This window comes from Pezoporus wallicus, unplaced genomic scaffold, assembly GCF_028554395.1.
Source record: "Pezoporus wallicus isolate ANWC-B61680 ecotype Strahan unplaced genomic scaffold, APGP_CSIRO_Pwel_v1 contig_12230, whole genome shotgun sequence".
Classification (NCBI taxonomy): domain Eukaryota; kingdom Metazoa; phylum Chordata; class Aves; order Psittaciformes; family Psittacidae; genus Pezoporus; species Pezoporus wallicus.
In genome coordinates this window covers 196,407-217,226 of record NW_026637082.1, presented here as the reverse complement: position 1 = coordinate 217,226, position 20,820 = coordinate 196,407, and the positions used below count along the sequence as shown (strand labels likewise).

General features: G+C 41.2%; 2 protein-coding genes across 4 annotated transcripts; one reads left to right on the top strand and one right to left on the bottom strand.

Moving 5' to 3' along the window:
* Window positions 1–752: 752 nt before the first annotated feature.
* Window positions 753–11,813, bottom strand: ATRIP (ATR interacting protein). Of its 3 annotated transcripts, none has more exons than XM_057403191.1 (13): window positions 11,432–11,813; window positions 11,102–11,187; window positions 9,698–9,868; window positions 8,937–9,052; window positions 8,472–8,632; window positions 7,174–7,269; window positions 6,279–6,408; window positions 5,122–5,850; window positions 4,336–4,478; window positions 3,750–3,841; window positions 2,785–2,868; window positions 2,289–2,538; window positions 753–948 (listed from the first exon to the last, which is right to left on the bottom strand). In XM_057403191.1, the coding sequence occupies exons 1-13, from the start codon at window positions 11,811–11,813 to the stop codon at window positions 881–883; spliced, it is 2,508 nt and encodes an 835-aa protein (XP_057259174.1). In that variant the 3' UTR covers window positions 753–880. The 3 variants fall into 3 exon arrangements, with proteins under 3 accessions (XP_057259174.1, XP_057259175.1, XP_057259176.1); XM_057403192.1 differs by having other exon boundaries at window positions 11,102–11,184; XM_057403193.1 differs by lacking the exon at window positions 2,785–2,868.
* LOC130595992 (protein BTG2-like) lies at window positions 11,812–19,820 on the top strand. Its single transcript, XM_057403199.1, has 4 exons — window positions 11,812–12,106; window positions 13,982–14,021; window positions 19,029–19,210; window positions 19,364–19,820. Exons 1-4 carry the CDS (start codon window positions 11,812–11,814, stop codon window positions 19,711–19,713), a joined length of 867 nt encoding a protein of 288 aa, XP_057259182.1. The 3' UTR covers window positions 19,714–19,820.
* The last annotated feature ends 1,000 nt before the right edge of the window (window positions 19,821–20,820 follow it).

The window sequence follows — 20,820 nt, the reverse complement described above, 5'->3', positions numbered from 1 at the left end:
CCTGAGAAGTAGTTGGCAGTTCGTGCTGTACAGAAACAAGTACGATATGCCTGGGGGAGCTCTGCGAGCTGTTGCTCAAAGGGAAGGAGGCTTAGCCCTAGGCTGTGTTGTGGGAGGAAGGAGTGAAGTTTTATACCTAGGAGCTCTGGCCCTTGAAAGGGTATAGCAACAGTTCTTCCTCCCATCTTCAGTGCTGTATCCCAGCCAGTGTGATGCTCCTTCATCTTCACTGTGGTGCCTATCCAGATACTACAACCAAAAATCCTGATCATTCTGGACATCCTTCTCTTGCCAAGTAAGACAGAACGCCTTCCTCAGCATTACCATCTTTCTCTTCTACCAGGACAGGTAAGTTTTTAAAACAGCAAATTCTAGTATTTTTTGTTTGGGCATCTGACCAATAGTTCTTCTTTCAGTAGCTCCATGAAATTGAGAAATTATGAACTCAGATGATCACTACAAGGCTTTGAATTTCTTGCTCAGAACTGAGCTGCCAACTAGAAGTTATTTGTAGAAAGGTTTTTAAAATCACAGTAAACTGTTTACTAATATCAACATGAAAAACCTGGAAGTCAAGCAAGAAAGTGCTACAGCTACAAATAAACAAATGTGTTCAAAATACTTTCATAAATAGAACTGGTCATAAGCCACTGAGTGGGTTTGTACAGCAAAACAGTACATTGCAGTATAATTCTTAGAGCATTCAGCTAGGTTTAGATGGCACTTAAATAATCACAACGAAGAAATGCCTTAGTTGTGCTGCATTTGAGTGCAGCCTTTAGATTATCTCTTAATAAAACAGATGACTGGATTTTCAGATTTACAGTAGCAATGATTATGATTTAGATGAGGAAGGACAGAGATCTTTGCTAGATGTTAGCTATCTGGAATCCATTCCTTGCTCTTCTGCTTCTGGCTCAGGAGGATACAATTCATCCAAAATCAGCTCTGCAAGAAAAACAAATCATGTTTCAGAGTCATTTACCTACTTTATACAGTGTAATTACATCTGGTATCTGTTTGCATTTTAAAACATACTGACTGTAGAAGGCTACAGCAAACCTTTATCAAGGTTTCATGCAAAACAGGTCTTCATATGCATTTTGTCATACAAACTTCCCCCCTCTTTAATGCCTTTTCAGGTGTTAAAGGAGAGAACTATCTTGGGCAGTCATTAAATTTGTGTATTAGTGGAAAATCAGTAAATGGTACATTATTATTTTGCAACTAAGTTTAAAACTAATTTTTGTTCACTGATTTTTTTTTTTTTTAAGTCACTAGGACAAAAGCACGGTATTTTATGTTTGAAAGGAAGAACCCAAATGCAGACTACAGGGTTGCAGGCATATGACTGCATCACCCTCCCCAAATTCCCAAGCTGTTATGCCATTTTGGATCCTTCCCAAGCATAACCAGACAAGGTGTTTGGCAAAGTTCTAGAAAACCTTGGAATACTCTAAGCAATCAGAGTAGAGCCCATACTTGGCATACTCTTTGGCATCTCCAGAGAAATCACTGTAACTAATAGTGGCATGCTTGCATCACCTGCCTTACTTATGCAATACGTACACTGACAATGAAGGACTTATCACTCTGGCTCTTAACAAGACCAGATACCTTATCTGGTATCTTGTAGCAAACCCATCTACTGATGAAAGAGCACAAACTTCTCATCAGCTCTACAACATACATGTAAATAATGCCATGAGTGAACAAAGAAAGGGAACTGAGGTACAGGGAGAAGAGGCAATTTCACAGGAGTAGCTCTGTCTAGGAAATGGACACCAGAACAGTGCAAAGCAAGGGGCAAGTCCTGAAGGACATGGGCTAGAGAAGATTTCCGAGTAGTGGAGGAATGTTGTGGGTAGAAGAGAGAAAAGGAAGAAAGATGTTAAGGATGAGTGGAGTGGTGGGGAAACAATACAGTTGCAGGGAGAAGGTGTAATGCTATTTGGAGACTTGAAATAATGACTTTTTTTTTTTTTTTAGTAAGGTAATATATAGTGCAGATTGCTTTACTAAAAAGAGTTGGAGTATGGGATTTTGTTGGATCAGATAGTAGGGGCATATCTCTATGGAGAGAAGAATGAGAAAACTATTAAAGAATAGTGCAGTAGTGATTCAGTATAATGAAGATTGAGAAGCACTAGACTATGAATCAAAGGTCTGAGCAACAAACATCCATGGTATTTGGTAGGTTGTACTTGTTAAATGAGGAAAGGGACAGAAGCGGAATTTCTATTTCTGAAGCATGTAAAAAAGCCAGATTACCACTTAGGTTGTTTTACCTTCACAAGCACTCAACTTTTGAGTCTTTCTGAGAATTGCTCTTATGCCCGGCATGGCTTGGTCATATTGATGGAGAACTTCCAAACAGTGTTCATGAAACAGTTTATCTTTCTGAGATAGGCTGTGCAAGAGTAAAAGAGCATCCCGTAAAAACTGAATAATTTGTTCCTTATGTGCACACAAGCTGTTCTCAGATCTTCTAATCTTCATCCACTGTCTGTGTAACATTATAATTAGTGCCTTAACCACCTGCAAGAGAAGTGCCTCAATAAAGTTATAGTAGCTGAAAGCTTAATTCATTATGAACTTTACTAATTAAACTTCCAAATTTCAAAATACTGTCTAGCAGGCAAAAGCAAGGGTCCTAGAAGGTGGCGTCCTTTAAAGTACAGTACATTTCTCTTTCATTTTAGCTAAAAAAAAATGGACAAAAAGCTGTTTTAGCATTGAGTACCTTAAAAGTTCTCAGTAAACTCAGCCATTGTAGTGACATACCTCAAGATTACACTGGCACTCTGTACCAGGTAATAAAACTGCTGGACTGGAACTCCGCATAAACCTTGTCAGGAGTCTCACTGTCTATTACAAAAACATACAGAGTGCATTATAATGAGTACTGGAGTTCTGCAGAATTAGCAAACAAGACTGCAAATAAAGGGACGTAGACATGACATTTCATTATTAACTTCACACATTCTTGTTTTTTCTTAACAGTTGATCTGTATCCCCCCCCCCAAAATGTTCAATTTTTTTCCCTGTAAAACTTTAAAAAACATAGAATTTCCTCTGCACAGAAACTTCTTTCAATTTCCTGATGAGGAAGGCTAGTGAGGTGCACTGGGCCTTAATTTACTTCATACAAATAATGTTTACACTGAATCTAACAATGTAGGTAGGGGTATAATGAAAATGGTTGAAAATTCTTTCAAATGAGAGCAGGAGCAGAACAAGTAGTAGAACCTCAAAGAAGTCACCACTGCCAGAACAAACAGTACAAGTTTAAAAGCTATTCTTTCTATATATAAAAAAGCCAGTATTTCTACTGAATACAATTAATATAATCCTAAATTGCTAAAACTGCCTTTTCTATGTAGTAACTCGTAAGATACAGTTTAGAATTAATCAAGTCAAAATGAATTATAGATCTTGCTTCCTTTTACTCGATCTAAAAGCAAAATAAAGCTTAGTGTTGAATATTTACAGCCATCTGAGGATCTTTCTTCCTCTTTCAGTGACTTAACTGTTATGACTGATGTTCTCTTGACCAGTTACTGATTCAGTTTCAAGCAGCTACTCTTGCAAATCAGTGTAATCCCTTACTGCAAGCCAGTACTTTCTGTTCTATTTTAGCTGGAGAAAGAACTTGTTTTCAGACCATTTGTGCACTGCCCTGCTCCTCCCACTCCCCCAGCTGGAGACAGCAGGAAAAAGCATATGAACAAGCAGCAGAGGTTGGTTACCTCTTGTTCCAGCTGAAGCCAAAGCATTTCAGATGCTGATTTATCTGGTCTTGATGTAATATACATGTACAGGGCAAGAAGAAGGCAGGTGTCTAAAACAGAGATAACTTTGTAACTAGTCAACTGTGTGACAAAACTAAATTTTATCCTAAACAAGACAACATTTCAGAAAATACATGAAGTGCTATGCTGGGACTTGTGATACAGGCTCAACTTCTTGCTTAAATTCAGACATCTTAAGCGGTGCTGAAGAAATCAGTATCCCTAAACTCTATAAATGCGTTTGTGGTAATACAGACCTTCATTCATAAGGAATTGGACAAAAACTACTTGTCATGAAGATTACTGGAATCCCTAATCTCGGTGGTATCATGCATGCAGATAAATTTCAAAACTCCTTCAAAAGCCTTTTTTTTCCCCCCTCATCAACATTAAATATTAATCTGGAAAGTAGTTTTAAAAATTGACATGGGTATAAAAGCACTGTATGGCTTTTAACACTTTGGAGCGAGGCCTGTTTGCACTGCTTTTAGTCATGCTAACTACTGTTCACCTGGTAAGTTATCTGTGTAATGAAGTCTTTTACCTGAATGAGAACAAAGTTGAACAATCAGTGTATGGTGTTGAGCAAGAATAGACAACAGTCTCACGGTCAAAAGGACAGCAGGCAAAGGGGTCTCTGGACACAGACAATGGAGCAGTATCTGGCTACTCAGTAACTGCTGAAAACTTCAAAAGAAAACAAGAGTTGGAAATGGGAAATGCACTGACAGGTTGAAAAGACACTATTTCTTGTACACATCATCAGAATGTGTGCCTTTTCAGCCATTCAAAACATACCTGATCCCAATTTGTGTGTCATACATAAAATGTATACTGAAAACCATGTTCAGTTACATTTGGCAGTCATTCTGCAATTGATACTATGGTTGTGTATATCAGATCATTAGCAAATTAAATGTCTCACTTTTGAGAGTGGCATTTTACCTACCAGAATGAGACCATGTGCTTTCATTCCTTATGCGTCTCCCAGCAATCTTGAAAAACCCAAAATGAATGTTACAGATACTCTGATCAACTGCATATGGCCTTAAGAAGTTTTCTGACTTTCAGGTGATGGCTATGCAATGAGGCAACAGATCTGCTTCATATAAATGTCATCAGCAAATCTTGTTACAGATCATGGGTAATGTTATCATATTCATTAGCAGCAAAGGCAGTAGAAAGATCCTCAACTGCTTCTCAAAGGTGATCTGAAAATTCTCTTGTACATATCAAAACTTCTGCTGTCATCTGTACAAATTACTTTCAACAGGGAATAAAAATTGCTAGACAGCAGTCTGAAATAATTGTAAACCTATTGCTGACTTACATTATTAGCAAGTCCATTGTTGCATTTTCAGCTAATTTCACCAAAACCTTTAGGCTTTGCTTCAGTATCCTGTCAGTCTGGGAGCCTTTTGCAGCAGAAAAAGCTAAAACCTGAAGCAGCTTTTTAAATAAGGAATGTTGAGGTTGATCATTATTGGGAGCATCCTGTGGAGCTACAGGCAGCCCTCCTTGTGTCCTGGTATCTTCTTTATCATCACACTGGTTATCATGCAACACCTTTTTGTCCATCTTGGAAACCTGTTCATCTCCAGCAGCAGCACTTTCTTCCGCTTCAGTAGATAGCAACAAGTGGACTACATCCCAGCTATACAATGCCAAATAATAAAGAATACCCAGTGATATAACTGTAGTTTCTTCAAGAGGCAACCTGAAGTCCTCCTTACTTGACACCATATTTGTGTTGGCTCTGGAAGAAGCAGCTGAATGGTTTCCACAAGAACCATTTACTGGCTTGTCTGCCAGTTGTACTGCTTGACAGTATGCACCAATATGGTGTTCTACCAAGGGCAAGAGGTGCACAGCACCTCGGATCTTGCAGTGTGTGACATGCAACTCTGTCTGGCTTTCTGTTTGGCCTCCTTCAGATAATCCTCCATCCATAGCAATCAAGTTCAATCCTGTTACAGCAAGGTTTTGAGCTTCTTGCAAGGATCCACGACCAGCAATTTCTTCTTGAGTTGTCCTGCTGCTGGGTAGGTGTGTGGACTTCCTATCCAAATAAAGTTGAAAAAAGGGAAAGACTTCAGAAGAAAAGGCAGAGAACATAGTTGGAATTTGAGTTACTCATATTCTGAATCAAATAATGGAAAGGCAAGAGAGTAACAAGAGATGTCTTTCCAAAAGAAAATGTAAACTGGGGAAAAGAATACAAACCCAACCTACTCCTTGACACCTGGTATATAATTATTATGTATATAATGATCCATTAATTACATAATTAACCCAGTTTATCACTTAAGTGTTGTCCCTGTTTAGTATGTATGATGATCATGACGTTCCAAACTGAATGGTCTAAGCAAAACAGCATGTAACAAAAGGAATGAGCTATCCTTTGTGAATAAGCATTTCTCAGTATAGAGAATGCCACTATCCTAAGAACATGTCACATGCAATTTAACAAAAATAAGTAAAACTTACGTATCCAAATAGTTGAGCTGCAATGCAGCTCCAGGTAGAGGCTCAGAGTTACTGCTAAGGAGATGGCAGAGTCCTAGTAATGACCCAGGGACAATGGGCTGTTTCATCAGTGCATTCAGTAAGATAGAACCTGAAAGGATGCACAAATAGCTTTGGAGTAGCTTTACCATGTCAACAACAGTAAAACCACGATTTTTCAAATTATTAACCTTATTTATAGTGATCTCAACCTCAAAATACCTTTTCCATTACAGATCATCTTCTCTGCAAGAGAATGATTTCCAGAAAAATGAATTTATGACTTGAAAATTAACCAAACTATACTTAGAGGTACTTTAATTACAATCCAGTATTATCAAAACAGCTCAAGCCAGGTAATTGTATATTTCAGTTATCCTGATGATTTGCTCTCCATGTTCCAGTTGAGACATTAAAATTACAGGACGCAATTCTGCATTGGAAATAAAATAGTACCTTGCAGAATTCCTAGTGTTGACGGTTGTAAATGGCATTTAAAACAAAAACCAAAACAAAAGGTGCATTTTTTCTGTTTTTATACTGGTTTACAATAAAAAGTGTAATATATTAATGCTGGAAGAACTAGCCTGTAATAAGATGCCTTTTGATCTGTATCCTTCCATAAAGCAAAAACCAAACCCAGGCAAACTTTTTTCTTAAAGTAACAATATAAGAATGTTGTTGGGATACAAGATAATATAATCTGAAGTGTTTTACTGCAAAGTCACCATGTTAAACAGTGACTATCTGAACACCACTGTCTACTGTGCAGTGGCACTGTACGTAGCAGGCTTCTCAGCACAATACTGCTTAGTAGAGGCAACGAAGCTGCTCTACAGAGATGCTCACTATTTCTATATGAACAAAATTAAGTTACCTTGTGTGTTTCGTTTAGGTACAGAGTTGTAGGAACCATTTTTTCCAATAGCTTCATACTTCAGGGGTAATACTTCAGGATGGGTTATCTTACTATCTAAAACAAACAGTTATTATGAGTCAGATAAGAGAACTACATTTCTTATGTATCTGTGCCTATCCTTTACCCACATTCTGTTAGCCACAGCTGTTACAGAGTAAGAAAACAGGCAGCAGATCAGTAAAAAACTGGTATAACTCAAATATGTCAAAACAATAGTAAAAGCTGTATGAAGTAGAATTGCTCCCCAAATTAAATTAGAGGAGTGAATAAAATTTCAGCTTTACTGTCAGATGTTTCAGATTGTTCAGTGCTATTGCTCTCAACTTTTGTTTTAGAAAAATCCCCAATACCTTAAGTTGAATTCCCACGAGTAGAGATTAACAGAGGCACACTGAGTGTTGTTACCGTAATGAATAGTCAGGAGGCTGAATAAGTAGCAATACTAATGCTTTAAGGCTATTGTATTTTTCTTTTTGATAGAGTTCATAGTGCTGATCCAATTTAAGACTGAATACTGTAACTGACAGTAACATCTCAGATTTTTCATGACTCCTCCTCTAAGGATTAGTTGATGATACCCAAATGTTTTCCCATTTATTATTTCACATCAGAAACATGGCCCCACAATTTTGCTTCATATAATAGCAATCTTCAAATACATGAATATATTAATTTCTTAAGCTTTACTCAATTAATTTCAAGATACACCTTTGTGAGAATTACATAAAAGAGGAAATGAGTGTACTGTTTCAGTTGCTTCTTTCAATATGGCTAAGTATGTACCCTTTAAAATAAACTCCCCCTAAAGGCCAGCTTTAAAGCGAAAACCACAAGAACACAAAAAATGTATTAGCTGACTAACAGACAAATTCAAGAAATAGGCAAATCATTTCCTGATCTTCACTAACCAAAGAGAAAAGCAGATTAACAATCTGAGTATTTCAGTTCATTGTATAATAAATGGAAGTTTTTACGATGGCCAGTAGCCACTTCCTTGTTGCCATCTTTGCATCTGGTACACAGGCATTACAGGGTGTGAATCAAAACGATCTTAATGCAAATTTCAGTCAGCTATTTCATGCCAACTGGTATAAAAAGGAAAGAAATTTAAGCAAAACCAAAACGTAACAAATACGTGTTTGTTTTTCTCTACATCAAACTTACTGAAACTGTTCAGTCACATAGTATAAAACTCCTTATCTAAGGCACAATGTTCAGATGCAGCTAAAAATGTTGCAAGTTGCATACATGTTTACCTTCCTTGATCAAAGTACTTGGGGCAATCAGATTTCCTGAAGAACACAATGGTCTAGGGGACATTTCAGCACTGAAGGATGCCTTTGTAGGAAAAGATCTTTTTCCAGGCTGCACAGAACATCCTTCTGGTATTGCTTGTATTGCAAAGTTCTTTTTAGGGCTAAAATAGAAATCAAACACTAGAATCAATCAGTATTTCTTTTCTATTTAGTTTACTAAGCAATAAACAAGGATCTGTTTGCATCGATGTTTGAAAGGTACTTCACTATTAACTCTCCGCAGGTTTGTCACAAATGCAATGAAAGCTCTTTGTGAGCAAAATCCACAGAGGTCAACAGACTTTTTAAGTTGTGTTTTTTAAAGACAATGGAGCTAAAAGTTACATGAAGAAAGAAAACCTCTTCAATAGTTTAAGCACACATATTGTAAAAAAGGAACACAAACTCATTTTCCAAAGCTCCTACCTTGGTGTTAAAACTGTCTGAATAACATGCTTATTTCTTTCACACTTCTGAAGTTGTGTTCTTAATTCACTCATTTCTGCATCTTTGAACTGCAGCTCTGACTGTAATGACAGCAACTGAAAGAGGAATTAAAAAGACAGTTTTACTGAGTAATTCAGAGGTGTCATAACTGCCAAGCAACTAGAATTACCGTAAGATTTCAAGATTACCATCTACTTACTGTGAACCCTGCACAGATCTCCATTTTTATGTATGCCAGTGCAACTAATACTACCTTAGAACCAAACACCAGAAGTTCAGGCAAGAAGCATATGACTTGTGAAGACAGAACAAGTGCCACGCAGAGCACTACTACAGTGAGGCCATTAACAGCAGAGTAAACAGGACAAAGGCAGCCACTGTCCTCTTCAGGGCTTTCAGAAAAATGACTGCAACAGGAATAGCACTCTGATCAGTTATAAAGCATGTTCTGTTGCTTTTTTTCACTTTAAAATACATTCCAATTTTAATGTTCTTGGGATTGCTTAAAAAAAAAACAACAAATAAAAGTAAATGAAAACCTCTACCACTTGAATTTTACTTTCATTTTGACAGAAGAAAACCTGCAGCAGATTCTTACAAATGCTTTCTTCTAGATGAAGGAAGCATATATAATTTGGAAATTCCACACAACTGTTCTTCCTTTGCTAGATGATCTGTCATACTAAGTCATAAAATTAGCTTCTGCATGTGACATGCAGGTAATTGACACAGTTACAAACCTTTTTGGAGAACTCTTTTTCTTTTTCACTTAAGATCTGAGATTTTTGCTGTTCCAATAGCATGTATGATCTTTTCTGTTCCTCCATAGCATACTCCATCTGCTGCATCGAGTCACGCAAAATTTTAATTTCTCCATTTTTAGTAAGAATTTCATCCTGCATTTCTTTCAGCTGCAAACAGATGCATTTCATCAGAAGATGCATATAACCAGAAGCAGGTATTTATATCATTATATGGGTCAAAAATCAGGTATATTTATACTTTCTAAAGAGAAAAATTTTCCTGTAGCCCAGTGCACAAATTCTGCAATGTTGCTTCTAATCTTTTCCTGGTTAAATCATGCTCAGCTACTGTTTTTTCTAACACAATTATAAAATGACAGCAAAGGCACATTTTCATATGCCATTGTAGCACCTGTCAGAGAGCATCCTTCTCCTTCCCCTTCTCTGTGATTATGTTCTTTTTTTTGGTAAGTATTCTACTCACATCAATAATTTATTCATTGTTTGGATGATAACGATGATAATACTTCACTAGCATGGCAGCCAACAAGCATGCTGTCCTCAGACAAGCTACCACCCCCAGACTGTATCTTCACCACATATATAGTCTCTAATACTTTCTGAACAACCATCTCACTCAGAGACAAGACTTTGGAGGGAGAATACAATTGTTACTCAGGAAAGCGTGGAGAAAGGGCAGAAATACACCTCTACCCTACTGTATAAAGTTATGGTTCACCCCCATGTTGAACGTGGCATACAGGTAGGAGCTTCCACAGTAAAGGATATAAAAGAGCTGGGAAAGATTCAGACACCAGAGGTAAGGGTGATGAAAGAATACACTATAAACTAAATACACATGTAATATTTCTGGATCAGGAACTACCTACATGAAATTTTACCAGAGGGTAAAAGACTTTTCCAGTAAAAATAAAATCATAAACTTGCTCAGGTCTTATATTCTTCTTAAGCTGTCTGCCAAGAAAAGGATGGACTTAGCGTGGGCATTTGCACCTTCTTACTTTTCTGCATCTATTTCTTCCCCATTCCATAAGGGATCATCATATAAGTAACAGAACACAATTTATAAGTCATTTTCTGAAATCTTTAAGTTTCACAGAACAAGGTGCTGGCTAGGTGACAGGACAAAGGAGAACCCATTTAAGGGGAAACAGGTAAAAATGAGTATTTGATAACCCAAAATGACCAAGAAATAAAATGTTGCTCTCATATTGAATACTACTAGAGCTGTTTCTAGTACTATGCTTTTAATAGATCCATGGATTTCAAACATTACTAGTCAACAATAAGAATTAAATACTCGGAACCGAACTTATCCCACCTTTCAGTTAACCTTATAAAAAATATGTCATATTTGGAAAGGGGGGAAGAACTGCTGACCTTCTGTTTAATTTCTTCATGCTGCGTTTGCAGGACTTCGAACTGGAAGGCATCTCTCACCAGGCTATCTTCTGTACTGCTTCCTGCTGCAGAAAAAAGCCAAGATCGGTTCTGAAGCACGGATGATGTATGTATATCAGCAATGACTGAACATGTTATTATTTGCTGTTACACACCTCTGAGTATCATAAGAATTATACTGTCACTACAGATAGGTAAACCGCACGCGTCTCGTCACCACGTAACTCTGCTTTAGCGCTTGTCTATCAACCCTTAAGGAGATCACACCCGTGCTCTAGCCACACCGCCAGGCCGCACGGACACACCGACCTGGCAGCTTCCTCCCCGCTGCGGGAGCTCCGTTCCGGGGCAGCCCCGCCGCCACCCGCCGCTCGGCGCCGTTCGGTCCGAAGCCGCCCCACGCGTGTTTCGGGGGTCCGGTGGCGGCCTCCTGGGACAGCGCCTGAGAAGCCAAGATGTCGATCTCCTCCAGGTCGTCCGCCGTAAAGTCGTCACTGTCTCCGAAGAGATCTCCCGGCCCCTCGTGGCGCCCCGCCGGCCCCGCGCTCTTGGGGCGCTTGTACGGCGGGAAGCCGTTCTCCAGGGCCCCGCCAAAGCCCGCCATGGCCGGAGGGGCGGCTCCGGCCCAGCCCTCCCCGCACAGCACCGGGCCGCTCCGCTTCCGCGGCCCAAGCTGGGGCTGGGCAGCCATGGCACGGATGCACCGGGCACCGGAACCGCCGCGGACAGCGCCAACGCGCTCCACGTCGCGCGCCAATCACTGCCGGGCAGAGCTTCCCTCAGACCAATGGGAGCGCGGCAGGGACTTCAACGACTCCCGGGGGACAAAACCGAACATCGGCGCGCAGCGATTGGCAGCGGCCACCTGCGCTGTAAGCGGCTCGCTGATTGGCCGTCCGGGAGGGTCGCGGATAGGCGCGAGCGGGGAAGTTTGTTCTGTTAGCGGCTTAGAGGGACGGGCTGCTGACGTCAGAGCGTTAGACGGTGATGTCATATCCCGTCGCGTTGAGGGGGTGGCCTGCTGACGTAACGCTGAGCTGCGGCGTGGCGGCACCTGGGCCTCGTGTAGCCATCACTGGCGTCATGACAGCGTGAACTCCCCCCCGCCTCCCTGGTGAGGCCACGTCTGGAGAACTGTGTCCAGTGCTGGGCTCCTTGGTACAAGACAGACAAGGAGCTGCTGGAGAGGGTCCATTGGAGGCCACAAGGGTGGTGAGGGGTCCGGAGCATCTCTCCCATGAGGACAGATCTCAGGAGCTGGGCCTGGTTAGGCTAGAGGAGAGCAGACTGGGAGGAGATCTTATTAATGCAGATCAGTATCTCAAAAGTGGGTGCCAGGAGGATGATGTCAGACTTTGAAGTGGTGCCCAGCAACAGGACGAGGAGCTGTGGCCATAAACTGAAGCACAAGAACTTTCACCTCAACATGAGGAAGAACTTCTTGACCTTGAGGGTGGCAGAGCACTGGCACAGGCTACCCAGGGGGGTTGTAGAGTGTCCCTCTCTCAAGACATTCGACATGTTCCTGTGTAACCTGCTCTGGGTGGCCCTGCCTTGTCAGGGGGTTGGACTGGATGATCTCCAAAGTGCCTTCCAACCCTAATGATTCTGTGGTCCTGTGATCGCTCAGCAAGGCCAGGTTAGTGATGTCATGAGCAGAACCTGCTGGGCAGGGTTGTCAGGCTGCTGGGTGCCTACCTCCCCAGCAGAGATTCACAGAAAACCCCTGCAGACACCTCTTCTTGTGCTGGCAGTCATCGCTGCTCCTTCCTCCTTGCATGGGCTTCCTCTGGCAGCTGTGGTGGGACAGGAGGCTGCAGACATGCAGGTGGTTTTGTTTATTCCCCAGGGGAATGTGAGACACGAGACTGTAAGGAAAGGAAATTACTCCAACTCAGCCAACTCAACACTTACAGAAACCAGGAAGTACTCTAATGTTCTGTTGCAGACTCAAAGGGGTGTTGTCATTCTCTTTTTTTTTTTTTTTAAATTGCATTAATTGCTCTAATAGAAGACCACTCCTAATCTAATACTTGAGTCTTTAGAACAGCCCATTACAAAAATAAAGCATTACCCCCTGTGAGCTCCCAGCTATGTTGGTAAACTTTTCAAGTTTAAACTAGACAATAGCCTTGCAGCACATTTTAAAAACAGGGTTAATAACAATTTTCAGTGCTATAAATCAGTTTACAAATCCCCTGGTGGTCTTTGAGAAACAATGTGCTGTTAGTATATTTCCAAAGCTTTCACAGAATTCTGATTTCTCTTGTTCATTTCTCTGTTTCCCTCTATATGCAGAAAAGCTTAAATAATGACTAGACTGTAGTTTGCTTTATCAATGCACTGCTCTGGCATAAGCAGCGGTAGCCTCTGATAAGCCAGTGAAGCCAAAAGAAATCCCTGAGGGTCAATGCTCTCAGCTGTGCTGGCTCATCCCACCTTCTCTGCTAGAGTGACAGCAGGTGATCCCTCTGAACTTCAGCAGGTGGGATTGCTGCATCTCATCAGGATAAAAGGGGCAGTTTCCTAGAGCACACCACTTGTATCACTTTAGTTCTGAGGTATTAACTTAAGGATTTCTTTTTGTTTTTCTAAGAAGTTATATTTTTATTAATTTCTATACCAAGCTTGGAAAGTTATGGAGCGATTTGATGCTTACATCATTGGTGGTACCATTATTTATATTTGGAAATACTCTTTTTCTTCAATGGGAGTGTAATTCATGTCATTGTGTTCTAACAATAAAGAAAAGGTAATTCTTCCTGTTAAGAATTTATTTGATTAGATGATTAGAAAGAAATGATTCAGAGATAGAATGAAAATAGAATTGCTTGTTCTGTTTAAAACCTCTTCTTGCAGGTTCTAGTGCTCTGTTCGTCATCTATGTTTATAGAGACAGGTAACAAGCTTAAGTAATTGAAAATGAACTTGATTTAGACTATGTTTGGTCTTAATGCTGCTTTTTTTATACATAAAGAAATAGGCTAGTGCTATCATTATTACTACTGTTTTTACATAACAGCATACTGTGTGATATAGCTTCAGCTTTCCCTTATCCTTTTCCTCTAGCTGAAGAAAAATGGAATGATAGAATGCTTCCACACACTTCATTTTTTAAGATAGTTATTAAAAAAATTAATAAGGTAAGCTAAGATACTATTTTCTTCTACTCCAGGGGTTCCTGCTAACGAAAGGACTTGCAGATGAACAGAATAACAACAACAAAGTAAGTTTGAGTTGATGACTTAAAGTATTCTCTGTGAAAGAAGGTTGTTATGTGTAGTAGTTGTTGCAGGCATTATGTAACTGCCATCTAGTCTGTAGTATGAATTATGTGGGTGGCACCTCAACAGGGCTTGGCCGGAGGTTCCTGCTCAAAGATGAGTTTGTCAACCTGCTGAGTAAAGGAGCAGTTTGTTTATTGGATGTGCAGAGCAGCTTGAGCTGGGTGTCTCCAAAGGAGAATCACTGCAGCAGATCGTGTACCCCAATTATACCTCTACAGGCAGGTTTCCTGGAATGTACCACCTGTTCTCCTCTCCATTCTGGTCAGAGGGTTCTTGATTTCTTACTGGCTTTCTTGGTCATTGGGCTGGCTGCCTTCTGAAATAACCTCATTCCTGGGGAGTTTTTTCCTTGGTTCTTTTCTTTCTTGCTTGTATCTGCTGGTTTTGTATTTGCAGCATTAGTTTAATGAAAAAATCTTATTCTTGGTCAGCTTTTGCAGCCTATGGCTTTAACTACTTTAGTTCCTAGTACTAAACAAGGTTATTAATCCTAACAATTCCCAACTGCAGTGCTAACTTACTGCTTCTGCTATCTGTGGGATGAGGCTTCACAACTCCAAGCCATGGAAATCTTCCAGCAAATGGAGGAAAGCAACCAAACAAAAACCCTAGAAGCTTGTGGTTTTTTTTTCTGTTATTTTGTTGCTTTTTTGTTTCCTCACACCTCCCTACCCCTCCCCCCCGCCCCGTATATGAATAATTAAAATTCATTTCTAATGAGAAATAACATGTCAATGGCTACTGCTAAATCTTTCTAGAACAGTGTTTCCACATTGTTGTTTAATTACAATTCCAGTACTCTCTAAACCAGCCTATTTATATAAGTGGTTAGCTTAAGAATTGGCAAATGACTAGTTTCTTGATAAACCCTTCCCAGAGTTTGTTTTAAATACTATTGCCTATGGAACCATTTTCTGTCAGGGCAATTAAATAGTTACGTATCTGTTGATTTCTTCTTGTCTTTCTGTGGCTTTGCTTGCCTTGAGCCTTAAATGTGAGAATACAAGAAATCGAAGTGTGACTTTAATGTTACCTGGTAACTGCAGCACCTTTTTGTTTTTACTGCCAGACCTTCTTACCTTCTTCCTTCAATTGAATGTTCCACTCTGGACTAGTGGATCCAGGTGCAGGAGCTATATCTAGTGAGCATTTGTCTGTGTTAGCAGTGATATAACATTAACTCTTGTAGTATTTTTAGCTAGCTTTCATTTGCTTGCTTAGAAAGCTTTTCCACTCTGGTCTCTACTTAACTTTCTCACAAGTGAGTTAAAACCAGTTCCCTTAATATCTGCCCTTGCTTTGGCAGAGCCTTGTTTGACTGACTTTGAGTAAAATCGAACTGTATATAATTGGGAATTTGTGCATGTATTCCAATAAGTCCATGGAGCCTGGAAGGGGGAAGCTCTTTAGCATTATGCTTAATAATGTACATCTGGATTTTTACTATTCTTAGTGCTATTAACCATAATCTTATGTCTATTCTGGATACTTATAAGAATTTTGTAACTTCAGTGGAAGCATTGTTTCTCTGTCCACTTATTTACTGGAACTGGAAATGAGTTGCTGGCTTACTGCATTTGTGATAGTGTGTTGGAAGCTTTGATGTCATGTGGTGACTGTGTCTGCTCAAACATAGGGTGATACAGTCCAAGTGTGCCTGGACAGCTTTTCTAGTGATGTCTTTAAAACTGGAGAGCTGGGGTTTGTGTTCTGATTCTCAAAACACTGAAAAAAAAGTGAAGTAATTGGATGACTGCGATGTCCAGGGATCAGCAGAGATAAAATGGTTTCACTTAATTTGTGAAGTTTGAGGTACTGAAATGCAACTCCAGTGAGAACTTACTCTTACTAGAATTTGCATTTATTTTATTAAAGCATCTTGATCCAGGCCTGAGACATGGTTAGGAGAGGAGGTAGTCTAGTGGTAAGAGCTGTGAGTAAGAAGTAAAGCATAGAAATCTTTTCCTGAAGGTGAAGTAAGTTGATATTTTAACTTCTTTGACAAAAATCTCTTTGGTTAGGCTACCAAATAGCATACAGAATTACACTCTAGCCAGGTGGTGAAGTGGGAGCATTAAACTAAGTGATAGCACTTGAGTTTTGGATAAATGTCTTTGCCCTTCTTTGGCCCTGTTGCTTGCTGTTGGGGAAAACAAAGGGTAAGAAATCTTGAATGTCTTAATTGAGTTACAAGTGAGGAGGCACTATGTGAGTTCTAATGCTGTCATATTGTTAATACAAAAAAAAAAACAACTTGTTGTCGTGGTTTAAACCCAGTCAGGTAACTTGTTCACTCACTCCCCCCCCCTTTCTTGCCCTCCCCCTGCTCTCAGAGGGATGGAGAGGAGAATCGAAAAGAATGCAACTCCCACGGGTTGAGATAAGAACAGTTTAGTAACTGAGGTATAACACAAATCACTGCTGCTACCACCAGTGATAATAATGATAAAGGAAATAACAAGGGAAGAGAATACAACACCTCAGCACCAGCTGACCGATAACTCGCCCCCCAAGCCCGACCAAGCTCCGACCGATACCTCCTCCAACCCTGCAGTCTCCCAGCCCTTCCGGCTAACTCCCAGTTACCTCCTGGGCATGACGTGCTGTGGTATGGAATACCTCTTTGGTCAGTTTGGGTCAGGTGTCCTGTCTCTGCTTCCTCCTGGCTTCCCCTCCTCCCTGGCAGAGCATGAGGCTCACAAAGTCCTTGGCCAAACCAAAACATCGCTATCAGCTCTGTTCCCAGGCCGAAAGTCAAAACACTGCACTGCACCAGCTACCAAGAAGGGGAAAAATGACTGCTACTGCTGAACCCAGGACACTTGTCCAAATTGGATGGGAACTGGTGTTCTTGAAGTAAGTTTGCTACAAGCAGAATGAGCCTGAAAAAGTGTTAACTGTAAACGTAATGACACTTTTCTTTGCCGTTCAATATGTTGAAACAGTCAGAATCTAGCAAAAATAAACTGTTGGGATTGAACAGTAATTTGCTAGTAGCTTAATGAACAAACTGGTCTGTCCTGCTGTTGCAGGTAACCAGGCATTCCCTGGGAACCCTTCCTGTGCGGGATGAGGTTTGGCTCTGTGATGAGCTCTTCTGTAATTACAGCCTTGATGATTTCTAACCCTTAGATTAAAGGGACAGAGGTTTGAGGAAAGCATCTTTAAATTCACAGCCCATGTTATACTGGTTGCTAGTAACAATTAAAACACTAGTTTGAGTTGTCTTCTTCATACTTCATCTATTGATGAATGTATTATTATGGAAAACTGGTAAAACTGGATTAACTTTTAAAGGTTTGCAGACAAGGCTTTTCTCCTCTTAACTCTCTGGGTATGGCTTTTGCAGCTGATGAACTGGAGGTGATGTCAGGTTCTTACAGCTGGCAGACAAGGATTCAGGTGTGCAGCTGGGAAAACAAGATGTTAGTTTCTTCAGAGGTGAGACCTTTTCTGAAGAAAGGTCCTGGGGCATGTGGCAGGCCTTGGAGAAGAATAGAGGAGGGGTTGGTTTGCTTTTTAACAAAGGAGAGTATAAAGTCTTAGAACTTAACCAACTGTGTAAAGAAATCAACACCCTTTTTCCAAAGGGAGGTTAAGACACAAAGCCAGTGAAGGGAGTGGATGTATTTAAGGCAAGGGGCAAGGGGGAATGGTTGTGGCATTGCACAAACTTCTGAGAGAAGACTGCTCTCTGAGAACTGTGATTAGTTACAGCTGCAGACAGGCCTGGCAATGGTGTCCTGACCTTAGACAGTGCTCTTGAAAGCATCGATTTGGAAAAATTGAATGTGAACAGAATTTTAAGATGGGGGGGAAGAAAGTTTGTGTCTAGTGCTTGGACTAGAGGGAAAGCTTTTTGTGAACTTGGGGAATCCTGGCTATGAGCTGTTTAAAAGCTTTGAAACAGCTTAAGAATATTGTCACTGCACTGAAGGGGGCAGGGTCCCAGCTGAATCCATCCATGTCTCTGGATGTGTTGTGGAACTCAGCTGCTGCTTGGCAGTTGTGTGGAGGGAGTGAGGCTGGTGGGGTGCTCCCAGAACTACTGGTTTGGAGCTCTTGGGTAAAGAGACTTGCCAGGATAACTGGCATCAAGGCAAAACTCATCTATTGTAATGAGATGAATTGTAGTTGTTCCTCAAACTTGGAGCCCTCAGCAGTGATGCTGAGTTGTCACTAAAGTTCTCCGTCTCAAACAAGCCATGTACTTTACTCCACAGAATAGTCTGTCACAAACTGTTCAACCCAACATTTCCATGGCTCAAATTTTTATGCCCCATAAAAAAGCCACTCCAAAGGGACGCAAACGAAGGTCTAGCAGATTGTTCCTCTCCGTGGGTGCTGTGGTGTGACCTGCAGGTGGAGAGGCTGGTACTTAGGGCAGTGTATGTATGGCTGATCTTATGCACAGATAAGCATTAGGTTTGTGTTTATATCTAAATCCCCAAATCTTTCCCGACCGGTATCACACTTAAAACGTGCAGTATAGTACTCGAAATACAAGCCAGAGATGTATCCCTTCACCGTCATACACTCAACAACAACTTTGTGCCGTTCACAAAGCAGAACTGTCAGCTTAACTCTCGCAGACGTTTTCAAGTGTGCTGAATTCCCAGGAGGCGAAGCGGCGCCGGTCGCTGGCGCGGTGCAAGCTGGCGGCGTGGCAAAGCACAGCCCCAGCGCGGCCCTGCCGTCCAAGCGGCGCTACCGATCCTGAGCCGCCTCCTGCGGGCAGCGGGCGGTATCGGCGAGGAGCAGCTGCGGTGCTTCCGGGAGTGCCTGCAGGAGGCGCTGTGCGGTGAGCGGGGCCACGGGCCTCCGCCGGGGGTGATCGGTGAAGGGGCCGGTCCGGCTGCCCCTCTCTGTGCCCCGCAGGGGGGGGTTCCGGCGGAGCGCAGGCTCCGTGGGGCTCCGGGGCCGCCGTAAAGCTGCTCTTTGTTCCCTCCTGCAGAGCGCTGTAAACACCACTGGTTCCCCCTGGTGCCCTCCAAGGGCTCCGGGTACCGGTGCATTAGGATCAACCATAAGATGGACCCCTTGATAGGAAAGGCAGCGGGGATGATTGGACTGAGCCACGAGAAACTCTTCCAGCTTTTACCCAGCGAACTGACTCTTTGGGTCGACCCTTTCGAGGTGTCCTATCGCATCGGTGAGGATGGGTCTATTTGTGTCCTTTACGAAAGTCCCCAGTCTGGTGGGAAGGCGACCAAACAGCTGGCGAATATGACCAGCTGTAAAGAAGAGTGGAGAATTGGCAGATCCAGCCCTTCCAAGAATTACATGTTGACAGTATCTAGTTAAAAATGACTGTTCCTTGTACAATGATGTATCTATCCCAATCTCATGTTAAACTTAGATGTAACTGAGCTTGGTTTGTTTTTGTTGTTTTCTGTGGGTTCTTTTTGTTTTGGTGGGTTGGTTGATTTATTTTTTTTGGTGTGTGTGTTCTTTTGGGGGGGGGGGGGGGCGTGAGGGGGTTTGTTCATTTGTTGTGTGTTTTTTTTTTTTGTTGTTTGGGTTTTTTTTTTCCCCCTCAATTCTTTCACCCTATAGTCATTAAAGCTGTAGTACTGCCAAGTTCTTTGTGGCCAAGGGCGGTTCTTGGCAGTTCAGAAAGTTACATGGAGTTCTTTTCACTGCATGTTACTTTCTGGACTGTGTACTGTAAATGCACTGTACTGTCGATTGTTTTACACATTTATATTTTCAAACAAGTTTTGGCTATTTGTAATAAAAAGCAATATTGTAGCATTCTTTATGATGGATTTTAGTCAGGATTAGCACTTGCTAAAACATTCCTGAATTAGTTGACCAATAACACAAAAGAGGGGTGGTGAAGCACATCTAAGAAGCTGCACATAAATCTCATCAGTGATTTGTCTGCAGACTTCTCTCAGGGTCATTCAAGTTTGGCTGCAAGGCAAAAGTCACAAAAAAACTCTTTTCCTTTTCCAGGAAAGGGCTGGATGTTTGAGGGCTGGATTCTATCATGTCCTGACATTTTGACAAAAAGAATTGGGGAATTGGTTTGTCTCGCTATTTCTAGTTGTTGGAGTAGAACAATAAAGACTTGCCCAAACTGCTTTTGGCTTCTTGATGTTTATTGTGTTGTCCTCCTGGCTTTTTACATTGCTCTCAAAGCTTATTCTAGGTATTTTTAATTGTCACAGTTAGAAAGGGGTAGCTCTGAATATTCATCTTTATTTTGGATCCCCACAAAAAGCTTGGTGTTGGTAAAGCTGGTGGCTGTGCGTCCTGAGTTGAGCTGAATAGTCTGTGTAGAGCGGTGTGGGTTGTTTTTCAGTGTGTGCCTTATCAAACTGAATGGAAGCAAAAATACACTTACAATACTTGATCTATTGCAAAACATGTTTCAGTTCACTGGGAGATTGGGTTTGCTTTTAAAAC

Excerpts from the sequence above, each read along its gene's own strand:
- ATRIP (XM_057403191.1), bottom strand. The coding sequence starts at position 11,813 with ATGGCTGCCCAGCCCCAGCTTGGGCCGCGGAAGCGGAGCGGCCCGGTG. Across the intron at positions 8,633-8,936 it reads CAGACAGTTTTAACACCAAG|CCCTAAAAAGAACTTTGCAA; the intron begins GTAGGAGCTTTG and ends TTTCTATTTTAG. Across the intron at positions 7,270-8,471 it reads AAGTACTTTGATCAAGGAAG|ATAGTAAGATAACCCATCCT; the intron begins GTAAACATGTAT and ends TGTTTGTTTTAG.
- LOC130595992 (XM_057403199.1), top strand. The coding sequence starts at position 11,812 with ATGGCACGGATGCACCGGGCACCGGAACCGCCGCGGACAGCGCCAACG. Across the intron at positions 12,107-13,981 it reads TGACGTCAGAGCGTTAGACG|GTTCTAGTGCTCTGTTCGTC; the intron begins GTGATGTCATAT and ends CTCTTCTTGCAG. Across the intron at positions 19,211-19,363 it reads CCTGCAGGAGGCGCTGTGCG|AGCGCTGTAAACACCACTGG; the intron begins GTGAGCGGGGCC and ends TCCCTCCTGCAG.